The following is a 13,864-nucleotide window of genomic DNA, read 5'->3' as shown; positions in this document are numbered from 1 at the left end:
TGAAAATAATAAAAAAATAAACACCAGTTTGCAAAAATAAGCAACATTTACCATTGCATCTTTTCTCAGACGCAATCATCCAACCATCAGGGATTTTGTGAGGACAAAAGATTTCCCAATGCATTGATCCTGCTCTGAAAGTGACTTCTGTGAGCTGTACATCATACATTTGCAGTATTGATAGTGATTAAGGCTAGAAGGGATACAATCTATAAAAATATAATAATTATTGTTGCACAGTGTGATTAAAACTATTTTTGCATCATAAGGGGTAGTTTTAATAAAACACAATCTAATAGGTAATTTATTGTTAGCTTCCAGCCATAGCTGTATCCCTTCTAGTCACAACCATTGGCTCTTTTTATAGACTTCTTCTGTGGTGTTTTATGTTGTATGTTTTTGTTGATTTTGGAGCACTCCTATAGGAATGAACACAACAGGTAATAATACTCACAAGCTGTTTAATGAAAATGCACATACTGGATACAGGAGGGCTCTCATTCCACTGATACTGGCCCCGGTGCTAATTTATTGCTTCATTTTCATGGCACAAAAATAGAAATACAAATTTCAGCCATGCAAACCTACTACTGACAAGCTTATACAAAACAGGACAAAGCAGGTGCTTCACTAATACAGAGGAAACCACAACGTTAAGATGAACTGCGGAAAGTGAGATGATTAAAAAACACGGAGTACAAATAATGGTCATAAAAAAAAAAAAAAGTGATAGATGTGCCAGAACACGTCCGATAACAAGCCACACTCGCAGCGTTCGCGTGCAAGAAGTGCTTGAATAAACGAGAAACAGCTGGAACAAAACAAAACATACCGCATTCCCAGAATGCTGTGCAAATAATCTCCATCACCTCCTTCATCTGTCACGAACACATCACTTCTGTGCAAAAACTTGACCAGTAGTTCCTCTCATCCTTTCTCCGATAAGACTTTATTATCAGTCGAGCTCAACGCCCGCAGCACCTTAAAGCCGAAACTGTTACGATATGAGAAAAGAGACCGTGACAGATCAGATGATATGCTGCAAAGTGCAGAAAACCTCCAGAAGTCACATGACATGATTATGACAGCATCACACATCAGGAGTCAGGGTCATCTAATCATCATGTTCTTCCAACTAATAGCATTACTGGTCACGAGCGGATGCTTTCGGACTGAAGTTGAATGTTGAATACATGCACACTGGCAAACCAAGAGTCTAGAGGTGAGAAAAACACATTTAAAACCCCAAACAAGCTCCATCTACACATACTAACTACAGCATCAGAAACGATCTACTGTGTACCACTGCGATCTAACATCTCAGTTTGGCATTTATCTTCACTTCCGTCACAACATCTGTTAGTCAGATGCAATATCACCGATGATATTTACATGAGAATCAGAAAGAGTTCGTGACAGCTGGAGTAGCTTTTATCAGTCCTCATTATAAACCACAAAAAGAGCACCAGCTTGATACAAGAGTCCTCTGATTTGTAACTGAAAACATGCTCTGGATAATTCACTGATGCATCTCAATCAAGAACAACATTGAAATATTTGAGTCTACATATAGAATAGTATAGATCTGTACAAGTATACATACACAGAACCCACAGACCCCTATGAATCAAGTGAGAGGAGGAGTATGATGAGGGTGTTGAAATAAGAGGACCATCTGTGTGGTCCGAGGAACAGTTTAGTGCTTGATGTCCATATATATATATATACACACACACACATGTAGAACTGATGCGATACTCAACGCAGCGTGATTCTCAGTATGAGAAAGCTTGTCAATGTGGAAAAGAAAGACAGAAGTCTGAATATCAAACTCAAGGGAACGTCGTTCTTGCTGCAGGTGATATTTTGGATGACGGAGTACAGGCTTTTCTTCTTCTTCTTCTTCTCCAGCGGTTGAGTGAGGAGGGACGGCGGTGGATGTTGATGCTGCAGGCCATGTCTGATGATTTAGATGGACTTGGATGAATCCTGCTTGCTGATGAGGACCTCCAGAAGCCGCAGTTTGGCTTTAATGCGCTTGTACTCTTTGTATTCGTCCATCATAGGCACGCGGTCTTCCTTCTGAGCATTCCTGCGGGGGGAAGAAAAACATATATGCTGATATGAAGAAGATTTGCTTTTTTCATCCAATGTTTTAGTGCACTTCCTGTAAATATGGAAAGGTCTAAATTAAATATGTGCAGTTTCACATGATTAGTGGAAATTGTCACATGACCAGCAGCTTACTTCCTGTTTGCATCTTGAGAAGAGGAAGGCTGCATCAAAGTTTCAAAACTAAAGGCAAGTAAAGTGTCTTAATAAAGACAAGACACAGATTTTTGCTACACATAATCTTAAGGGTGTCTAGTATTAATATATGCATTCACATTTATTGAGTTTTGTTGAGTGTGCTCACAGAATGAGTAAACATGTTGATGGATAACAGTGGACTTAGGTAAACGTTATAAATCCAATTGCAGTTGCTAGTCAAAATGACTTTTTTTTTTTTTTTGCAATGCACTAAATAAAAAAATACAATTGTTATTAAAAATGTACAATAATGATCTTGTAATATTGAAAGCATTAATATAAAAATTTGATGATATATTTTACTAAAAAGTAACAATTTTGAAATGCAGTTTTATTTTTTTTTAATGCATAATAGTAATACTAGAATGATCAAACATTTAACTGGGCTAGGATATCTAACAATTTTTTTTTTATATATATTTATATAAAACGCACATTATCCACAAATGTCCATACACTTTTCCAAAAATTAATTATTGATTATATCAAAGGGTTACTAATGACATATCGTTTGGAAATTTTCATGCATGGGACAAATGTAGGATTAAACAGGTTGACGTCAGGTGAATTTCTTTGCATTACACAGCGTTTCATGCAACAAGACAGAGTCAAGTAAACGCTTGTATCTCAGTAGATCGATGTCAGTTGTGTAATAATGAGCTGAACCGAATCTGGCGGAGGCTCAGGTGTTTACAGTAGCAGCTGGTACAGTGTCTGAGGAGGCTCTTATCACGCAGTGTCTGATGACTTATCAACTACAACACTGCAACAACCTGTTAGAAACAAAAACATGCAACGACGCTTTCCGTTTTACAATGCTGCTCTGATTTGTTTCAAGTCAAAACAAAAAATATCAGAATATTTTACAAATACTGGTCGAAAGTGACAGTAAAAACAGTAATATTGTCTATAAGATCCTTCAGAAGTTATTCTAATATGATGATTTGTTACATATTCTCGTGGAAACTGATAGTTTTTTTAAATGAACAGAAAGTTCTTAAAATATGAATCATTGTAACATTATAAATGTGTAGTATTGCCTCTTTAAACCAATTTTAACACAATAAAGGTATTCATTCCTTAAAACTATTTGCTACTAGTTATTATCAGTGCTGGGAACAGTTGTGCCGATTAATATTCTGTGATTTTTTTCAGGATTTTCTGATGCGTAAAGGTTAAAAAGAACAGCATTTATTCAAAATAGAAATACTTTCTTACATTACAAATCTTCACTATCACTTTTTACCAATTTAACACATCCTTGCTGAATAAAAGTATTCATTTCTTTCCAAAACGCTGGGTTCCTTGCTTGAAAACATCATGCGTTTCTGCTGGTTTATGGTCCAGCGCTGACTCCCGTCTGGTGCGTTTGATCTCAAAAACATGTCCTGTGTGTTCCTGGGTCATACCTGCCATTCTGTTGGTAGAACTCCTCTTCAAACTCTCTGATGGTCCTCCTCAGTTTCTTCTTCTCTGCTCTGGCCTTCCACAGCTGCTCCAGGAGCTCGGGCCTGTGGGATACCGGTGCTGTTAAACTGCTGGTCTCCACACATAGAGCTGTAACTCTCAGGAGGCTACAGCAACAGAAAACTGTGTACTCAAAACACTGCGACCTTTGAGCGGCTCCGAGGTCAACTCGGGTCGGTAAAGGTTAGAATCAAGGTGACATGGATCTCGGCGGCACCCAATACGGTACACTAGACTTCGATCTGGCTGCTTGAGCAGTTGTTTTCCTTCATACAGGATTACGGCTTGATCCAGCTCAAGACTCCTGCAGATTTCCAGGGCTCTGCCAAACTCTATTAATAGACCTCATATGATGAGAGCATGAGCCGATTGCTGCTCCGACCTGATAAACCGCGGGACTACGTGCGTAGCATGCACATAAATCAAGGTGTAAAGATCGAGGTCTCTGCCAATGTAGGTTACACTGTAAACCCAAGACCTGCTGGGTAATTCCAGACTGAGGCCTTCAACACTGCTTCAGATTTAAAGGAATAGTTCACCCAAGAACGCACATTTTCGGATAATATTTTTTATTAGTTTGTTTCTTCAGCATTGCATCACATGCTCTGCAGTGAATGGGTGCCGTCACAATGAGAGTCCAAACAGCTGATAACACATCACATTAACCCATTCCTTGTTGTCCTCTCACATCAAAATCCACCCACATATTTGCAACGGTGTTTGATCTGTGCATATTTCTCTCCAGATTCAGAACATTATGGGGAGAAACAACAGTTTGAAGTTAAAAACATCACTTGTTTTTTGGCACATGATTTTAACTGATGGACTGGAGATGTGAGGATTATTGTGATGTTTGATCAGCTGTTCTCTTTCTGACGGCACCCATTCACTGCAGAACATCCATTGATGAGCAAGTGATGCAATGCTACATTTCTCCAAATCAGCTATGATGAACTCATCTTGAATATGAAGAACTCATATTCTCCCACGATTCTGAACTGAAAATAATGTGTGAAAAAATATTAATTGCTGCAGTCTATTTTAAAGTGTTTAATTAATTTGAATTAACTATTAAACATTTAAATGTGTAATATAAAAAGTATTTAATGTACCAATTCTAATATTAAAATGATGACTCATAAATACTTTACTTGTTTCATTACTGGATGAATCAGTGTTTTTGAATGAATCTGTTGAATGAATGATTCAATGACTTGTTGCCACCTAGTGGCAAAACGATGCAATCGACAAAAGTTTTTATTTGAAGCGCCAATTACTTTAAATACATTACTTGCTCTATTTTGATTGCTGCTATAGACATCAGTGTTTTATCTGATCTATAAACTTTCATCCCTGTAATTCTGTCATAACGTAAATGAAATAATTCTGTGTAGTTGAAAAGAAGCTGCTAAAAAAGAAGCGGCAGTGTGAACGCAGATTTAAATGCTGACTTTTTCATATTCATATTTGGGTAACTATTTCTTTAAATCCACATGAAAACGCATTTCCATTTAACCTCCGTACTGTTCTAGGAACAGTTAGTAAGAAAGTAATATCACTTTGGTTTTTCCGGTCCACACACTCACATTGAGGAGGCGTTAGAACTGGACAGACGCAGATCGAGATTGATCTTCCCAGAGCTGAGGATGTTCTCCTGAGTGGGCGGGGCTACAGGGTCCATGATGATTTCCGAGCCCTCGCTAGTCTGCATCTCTGTGTTTTCCTGCTGGCCCCTGCCCTCCTCCTCCTCCTCTTCTTCGATCTCACCACAGAAGTGGGCAGTTTCGCCCTCGATGATGGGTTGTAGCATCTGATTGCGTCGTTTGCTGGAGGGAGAAGTCTGTGCGAGAGAGAGGAGATCCTAGTTATTCTGCTTCCTCTGTGCCATATGTCTAGCCAGTGTACCATACAATCCTAAAACAACACTAGATCCCATTTCAGCAGTGTCAGCTTTCATTTCACAGTCCTATCGCATTTCAATATCATTCTTAGAATATGCATTAATTATAAACTCCAGAGTCAGTTTCGGATTGCAAATGACGATAATTATGTATTATTCATAACACCAAATATCCAAAAGGCTAATGTGGAAGTGGTTCAAAAAGAGGAACAGGGTGTCTTACTGTGATAGGGGTGATGCTGACACGAGTGAGCATCTGCTTGACCAGACGATATCTGTCATACAAGGGTTTCACGATCAAGCGCTCCTCTCGGGTCACCTGCAAGAACACACTATTGTCAGAGGACTGCATTCATGAGAAAAGTCTGTGTGTGTGTGTGTGTGTGTGTGTGTGTGAAAGAGAGAGAGACACCTACTGGGCGTCCATGAAGTCCCTCATAGTACAGAAGATTCTTCTGCATTACTGTTTTCTCATCTGAAAGCTGCTCCTTGGTCATTTTCTGCATAGAGCAACAAATTACATTCTTAAATTAGATGTAACGGCTGGATAAACTACAAGACTTTTAATATCTGAACAGATTTAAAATACTAGCTTGACTTAAATGGTAATATAAAGAAAAACTGGGCTTCTGTGAGACTCATCCAGAAGTAAATAAGGGCTAAAATCTGTACAAAAGCCATGTAATGCAGATGTTACAAATCTAACTTCCTGAGAACATTCATCAAAGCGGCTGATTAAAAGGCTAAGTTCACACATTATTGCAAATTAAAATTCAGTCATTAGTAGCTCAAACCAAATCTTCAGAACACACATTAAGGCATTTCTGATGGAATCTGAGAACTCTCTGGAAAGTCTCTGGGTGAATTAACCCTTTAAAGTAGCTGGACTCACTCTGACGTCCTCTGGCCAGCCGTCCTCAGTTCTCTTGGTTTGGATGCAGTGCTGAATGAGCTCCAGCGTCTCTTCTCTTGTGGGCTGGTGACTCCGTGCCTCGCTCTCCACGGGGTCCTCGTGAACCGACTGATCCAGCGTGGATCCAAAGCTCTTGGGTAGAGTGTTACTGCGTGGACGCGTCTGTGGTGTCAGCTCAATCTCAGCCTTGTGTTTGGCATCTGGATGAGAGACGAAAAGAAAGACTGAATTAGGAGGCAAGGAGGTTTTTGGATGGAGTTGAACACACTAACTATGGCTGCACAATTCTTGTCAGTAAAGCCGGTTCTGTAATCAGCAGTAAATCTCAATCACGTGCTTTCAGAATTGTAATTCACTGACAAAAAAAAACATTGCAGATGTTATAATCCTGCGATTATGAAATTATTCGTGACAATGAAAGCTGTTTGTGTATCTTCTTCAATGAACTATTTCAAATAATGCATTGCATTATTATATACTTTAATATAATACAAATTTTAATAAGATGAATTCAGATAAATTATATGCAAATATGTAATACCATATTTTAAAGTTTCTGTGCGAGAGCGCCCTCTGGCCTTCGGATGGAGATTTACTACTAATCACAGAACTGTGCTTCACTGCTTTGCCTAATCACGACTGATTTATCGTGCAGTCCTAACTCTAACCGAAATAAATATAAGGTCAGTGATTGACCTCACTCAGCATCACCACAAACTACGAAAAAGTCCATCAGTAGTGCACCGACAACCTCACAAAGTGCGCTATAAGTGGGCCAAAGAAGCGGAAACACTGTCTCGGCGACTTGAGAACAGCCTGTAAGCCCGTCCTCATAAACATACACTTTAGATGATTACAGAAGATGAGACACGTGGCTGAGAGCGTCCCGTAGGGGGAAAGCGTCTGCGAGACCGCGGTCAGAGAAATTTAGAGAGAGAGGAGAGCAGAGAGTGTCAAACTCAAGTCTACTTACTGCTGCTTAAGAGTACTTACAGGAGTGGGGCGCCTGTCTAGAGGCATTGAGGGGGCGTGACAGTGTAAAATGGGGTGTGTTCGGGACGGAGGAAGAGGACGAGTGGCATCTGTATGACTGAAGCACGGCCTGGTGCCTCAGGGAACCTTTGGGTAAGAGGTGCTGCTGTCGTCCTGCCGATGCGAGCCGTCCGAGTTGATTTAGTTAAAGAGAAAGAAAGACTTTATACGACAGTGCACCTCTGATGGGGGGAATCAAATGGAAATGGATGATGGGAAGTGTGGGGGGCCAAACACAGTGAGCAGAGGGCTCTCCAGTAGAGTATGAGGGTGGTCCCATGACAGAGAGAGCCCCAGAGCCTCTACAGACATGCAGTGTAAGGTGCACTTCTCCCACAGAGGACAGGGGAGCAGACCTGGACCGAGACGGTCCAAAAACATCAGAGACTCCACACCCATATCACTCATCCGGCCCACACAGACACTCTCACCTTTGAGCTGCTTGCGGATTTTGGTCAGATCAGTCATCCACTTCAGCACCTTCGGATCAGCGGCCTTTTCAGCATGAGACGGCTGCAAACGAAGCACAGATATCAATTTAACCGATCATTTCTGAAATGATCCACGCGTGTGCTGCAAGTTTGAAATTTTAAAAAATTTAGAATTTTCAGATTTTAGAATTTTAAAATGTAAGTATCTTCTGCTTATTAAATATTGTGGAATATTTTTACAGTTTAAAAGAACTGTTTTCTATTCGAATACATGATTAAATGTAATTAATTGTGTTGATGCAAAGCTGAATTTTCAGTATCATTGCTCCAGAAATCATTCTAATAAGCTGATTTACTGCTCAAGAAGCATCTAAGATTTTTTTTTGGATGAATATAAAGTTCAAAAGCACAGCATTTATCTAAAATATATATATTTTTATAACATTATACACGATTGCGTTTAAAGGTTTAAAAGAAATGAATACCTTTATTTAGCTGGGATGAACTAAACTGACCAAAAATAACATTAACATCTATTTCAGCTAAATACTAAATACTACTATATTCATCAAATAATCCTGAGAAAAATTGTACACAACTGTTTTTAACAATTGATAATTATAATTAATGTTTATCATGCAGCAAATTAACATATTAGGATGATTTTCGGATCATGTGACACTGAAGACTGGAGTAATGATGCTGAAAATGAAGTTTTTTAAATTGCAATAATATTTCACAACATTGCTGTATTTTAGATTGAATAAATGCAGCCTTGGTGAGCAGAAGAGATTACTTTTGACCACTAGTGTATGTATATCATTCTAACCTTGTAGTTTCTCTCTTTTTCAAACTGTTCCTCAAACTGCTTGATCTTCTTCTTGAGGTTCTGGAGTTTCTTGGTGAGCTGGTGGGAGACGTTGTCTCCCTTCAGACTGTCTTTGGAAGAGAGGGAAGCACGGCGAGGCCTGAGAGACGTGACACGAGCGTGAGTTTGGCTGTCAGTGTATCTGAGCATTCGTGAGTGTCTTTGGTTTCTCTTCTCACCTCCCACAGGGCAAAGCTTTGGTGGAGGATGAAGCATCATGGTCCTGCTGCAAGAAGCGCTGACTGTGGCCAAAGTCCAGGAAGCGTCGAGCCAGAAGTGGCTGAGTGTCGTCCTCTAGCGGCAGGGGCATCATGCGGCCCGCCAGCGGCGACAACTGGGCCTCTCCTGATTCGGTCTCCTCTTGCCATGACATGAACACCGGCACAGGGTCTGACAAAGACACAGACACATGCACAGGCATTAAAAAACAATATCATCAGCGTAACTCAACAGTTCAGTCGCATACACTTCCACACAGAGTTAGAAGGTCACAACAGGCCTGGGTTGTTTTGTGCTATGAACCCAAAGTCTACACAGGTGCGCAGAAATCACAGCTACTCTGACACATAGTGAGCGAGCCATACAGGACATAAAAACTCAATCAGACTTCCTTCGTTGAATTAGACAAGCACTGTGTTATTTGGGAAGAGTGCATGGTTGAATATCATCCACACATATACATTCAACAGCTAAAGGATTTAAAGAGCTGCAATGACAGCAATGAGTGCTCGATGCAGGGAATCATGCTCAGAGAGGAAGTCACGCAGAGAATGTACTGGACTGGGGCCTGCTTAGGAAACTTAGCTGATCACTGCACTGCTTAGATATCTGACATGGTGGTTGATCAGGAGAAAGCTGATGCATTTGCTGATGGCAGATGGTAAACAGTGGGTGTCAGCAGGACCTACTGTGTGCATGTGGAGAGTCTCAGGGGGGGAGAACTCAAACTGTTTTCACATAAAGAGTCCGTTTGACGTCAGAACTGAATTTGGTTGGCGTGAATGCTAGACTCTGTAAATCTTTACAGTTATAGTTATTGCTGGAGCTGGTTATTTGTATGAAAGCAATCCATCCTAAAAAGTAAACTGCTTTCGTATAAGCACACTTAGTATAATTTGTCTGCTATGAGATTATTTATTTCTACGTGGAATCCAAACCCACAGAATTAAGAACATTGATTCACAACATTCCTCATAGTCATGCATGTATATTAAATATTTTGGGTTATTTAATACATTAAATTTAACACTCTGCTCAACAGACGCATTTCCGCATTTAAATCCCTTCTCTGCAAAATTCCACCCATTTTCTATTCAAACCAAGGTGGAAAAATGCAAAAAAGGCCGGAAAGATTCCATTCGGAATTTCTTGATGCTACTTTTCCTGGAAGAAATCGCACACAAGTGTTGTTTTGGGTGCAGTTATGGTAGATAAACAATAACTACAAGCTTTACATCTTTAGTGTGTATTCACAATGTAACTCTGTGGTAGATGTTGAAAGAGTACAGTTGTTTGCATTCAAAATAAGGCAGCATGAGACGGTGGCTGTGGGGAAACGGGGAAAGGGGCGGAGCCAAACTCGGGTCGGAAACGAGTGAAAACAGCTTGAGAGGAGCAGTGGGCGATGGACGAGCTCGGGGAGGGCTGTGGAGATGCGACTTACCGCTCCCTTCTCTCTGCAGGTGCATACATGTGAAGTCAATGGGTGGGACATTGATGGGGCATGATTCTGACGGAGAGAGGCGGAGAGAGAGAGATATAGCACAGAAGAGTGCATTGAGCTATGAGCCTCTCACACACACACACACACGCACACACACACGCAAACAGACACATAATGCTGTGGATCTACAACAGAAATACAAATAACTAACATAGTCATAACTAGCATTCACTCAGACCACATGAACCATATTTATGATTCGCATACATCTACACATACATGAGAAAACGGTGTATGTTGGTGGTTTATAACCATTCACCGTCCATATTTATATCTCTGTGATCTATTAAATTCATCTCTCGAGTTCAGCCAGTATATGAATACACAATACACATCTCATCACTCTTACACAAGCTTAAAAGTGAAAGGTGCATTTTCTTCACCACAATTTGCACCAAATCGAACTTTTACAAATAATGACACAGATGCTGCCCTGCGCTTATGCAACTGGTTAACGTTTCATTTTTTTTTTTAAATCTCGCTAAAAATGTTTTTTTGCATAAACTGTTTATTTTCATAATGTACACATTATTAGTTAATACAGTGCATCAGAGAAATAACAGAAATAGCTACCTTCTTGTTCACTGTCTGAGAGATTGCGTCTGGTCAAAGACCGAAGGCTGCTGTTTGGATCTGTGGACTCATTATTATTAGCATTCAGGAGCTCCTGCGAAACATCGAAGAGCTTTGATTAGATGCTTCAGCACAGTAAACCCGACCAAATCCGGTGCTATTCAAAAATACTCACGTGGGGGATAACATCAGCCTGCTCCATCAGCTCATAGTCTGGGTGGTTCTCCCGTCTGTGTGGAGATGGAAACAAATGACTATGAACTACTCTGTGATCTGTTCCCTTCATGCATGTCACTTATAGAGCTCTTTAAATATCTTGCTTTATATTTAGTATATAAATAAAGGCGTAAAACAAACAAAGAGCATTCAGGCAGGATGGTATTGAAACTTTACAAGTCACACCCACAAGCTAACAGACTGTGACTCTTGAATCTAAGACGCTCGCTTAAAAGGTGCAAGGAGTAACAGGCTTACAAAAGATTTTACAAGAACACAGTTCGACGTTTACAAGCGATTCCTAGCTAGAGATTTCTATTATCATTGTTCACTAAAGGAACAGAACAGGTTTGTATGTGCCTTGTAAAACGTTATTTTTGGAAGCTTTCAAAATCGTTCCAGAAACATGTGAGATGAATGCATGAGGTTTCACTATACATACTCCATGTGTGTTCTTGCATGCCGGAGTTCAAGGGGCTAAAATGTGTGTACTGTTCAAATGCACATGCCACTAAAACTATTATTCAGGTGTGTCAGATTAAATAGTGTGTGCTACTGTATTCACTAAACCATGACAGTAGTTAACCTGACTATAACAGATTTGTGGTAGTACTTTAGTATAGTGATAATTAACATATTGTCTGTTTATTAGTATTTATAAAGCACATATTCTGCATGACTATATTCTACATCCCTGATCCTGCTCAATACATAAACTATAACAAATGCCTTACTAATTATCAATAAGAATCAAATTAGGAGTTTATTGAATGCTAGTTTATGAGAATTGGACTTTATCAAATAGAATGTGACTCTGGAGCACAAAACCAGTTTTAAGTCTCTGGGGTGTATTTGTAGCAATAGCCAAAAAAAAAAACATTGTTTGGGTCAAAATTTATAGATTTTTCTTTTATGCTAAAAATCATTAGGATATTAAGTAAAGATCATGTTCCATGAAGATATTTAGTAAATTTCTTAACGTAAATATATCAAAACTTTATTTCTGATTAGTAATATGCATTGCTAAGAATTAATTTTGACAACTTTAAAGATGATTTTCTCAGTATTTAGATATTTTTGCATCCTCAGATTCCAGATTTTCAAATAGTTGTATCTCAGCCAAATATGGTCATATCCTAATAAACCATACATCAATGGAAAGCTTATTTATTCAGCTTTATATGATGTATAATTATTATTTATTCAGCATATAATGTATAAATCTCAATATCGAAAATTGACACTTAAGACTGGTTTTGTGGTCCTGGGTCCCAAATGTGACCGTAATTGTTCATGACCCTACAAAGCATACTTTATAAATGCAAGACCGTTATATTGAAAGTAGCTAGAAGCATTTGCATTCAAGTAGGCCTTAAGATGATTTTTCGTAGTAGTAGTAGTAGTAGTAGTATATTTTTATTTAATGCCATCTCAGCATCTTAGGCTATTTTAATGGAAAAAATAATCAAAAGAAAAATACAAGTATAACAAATATAATAAAAAACAGTACACTAACAAACACAAGTTATATTACAGAAGATTTTTGGAAAAATCATGGAAAATTGTATTAAACAACTCTTTAAGTGAGTTCACTTCATAAAAGAGTTTTCTGTATACATTAGAAGCTGGATGGTCCAAAAAAATGTGTCTGACAGAAAGGGGAATCCTGTGTGATCTATTCATCATCTGGTAAATACCACTTGATCAAATCTAGTTTGAAAAGAGATTAAAAATCAGTTTGGATATATTTCATGTAATTTATTAATTGTACATGTATCTAACTCTTCTTGCCACTTATTTCATATATAACCATTAATAACCGGTCTGATCTCTGAGGGAGGAGGGATTTGATATTTGTTTACACGTCCTGATTAAAAGAGAAATCTGCATGAGGGAATTACAAATGGCATAATTCCAGATGCATGGATTCCTATTAAAAGGAGTGGATTTCGCCTCCAAAGAAACAGTGCAAACCCTTAATCGTGATCGCATCTCAATGCTTCCAATCTAACCTTTCTGTGCGGAGATTCTCAGCATCTATGCGAGTCTCCGTGTCAAGGTCCATCCCAGGACTTTCTTCTGTGACAGGGCTGCTGAGCTGAGAGCCTTGAGATTCCTGCGGGGAAGAGAAGAGTAATTACCACTGACTGCACTGACAGCTTTACAAGTGAAAAAGATAATACGGTTTGGCATTGCACTGGAGATAATACACAATGCCAAATGTTCTGAACACTCAAACACATCAAGGCCTTGTGTGTGTGTTTACTGACGACGGCGTCTCAAGTTCGGGAGCTGATAACATTGAGGAATGGGGTGGATCTGTGAGGGAGGGAGTGTTTGCTTTGACCAGGTGGTGCTGTCATTAATCAGGGACGGCTATTAAAAGAAGGTGACCCAGTTCATATGTTTCGAAACTGTGGCCAGGCCACAA

General features: G+C 39.3%; 1 protein-coding gene across 3 annotated transcripts in view; it reads right to left on the bottom strand.

The window, feature by feature from the left end:
* Positions 1-441: 441 nt before the first annotated feature.
* Positions 442-13,864, bottom strand: part of LOC113114288 (protein FAM13B-like) — a 42,455-nt gene continuing 29,032 nt past the window's right edge. The window contains exons 11-24 of one of the 3 annotated variants that reach the window (XM_026281179.1): positions 13,446-13,549; positions 11,393-11,447; positions 11,218-11,311; positions 10,585-10,650; positions 9,101-9,311; positions 8,883-9,021; positions 8,054-8,135; positions 7,584-7,736; positions 6,570-6,790; positions 6,094-6,177; positions 5,901-5,996; positions 5,364-5,617; positions 3,720-3,821; positions 442-2,092 (exon numbers count right to left, since the gene is read on the bottom strand). In XM_026281179.1, coding sequence (XP_026136964.1) covers positions 1,969-2,092; positions 3,720-3,821; positions 5,364-5,617; positions 5,901-5,996; positions 6,094-6,177; positions 6,570-6,790; positions 7,584-7,736; positions 8,054-8,135; positions 8,883-9,021; positions 9,101-9,311; positions 10,585-10,650; positions 11,218-11,311; positions 11,393-11,447; positions 13,446-13,549 — 1,785 coding nt within the window. In that variant the 3' untranslated portion in view covers positions 442-1,968. The remainder of the gene's footprint in view (positions 2,093-3,719; positions 3,822-5,363; positions 5,618-5,900; positions 5,997-6,093; positions 6,178-6,569; positions 6,791-7,583; positions 7,737-8,053; positions 8,136-8,882; positions 9,022-9,100; positions 9,312-10,584; positions 10,651-11,217; positions 11,312-11,392; positions 11,448-13,445; positions 13,550-13,864) is intronic. The other 2 variants (XM_026281180.1, XM_026281181.1) reach the window with 2 other exon arrangements.

Source organism: Carassius auratus, chromosome 14 (assembly GCF_003368295.1).
Source record: "Carassius auratus strain Wakin chromosome 14, ASM336829v1, whole genome shotgun sequence".
NCBI lineage: Eukaryota > Metazoa > Chordata > Actinopteri > Cypriniformes > Cyprinidae > Carassius > Carassius auratus.
Note: the sequence above shows the minus strand (reverse complement) of the source record. Positions and strands in the feature narration are given on the sequence as shown.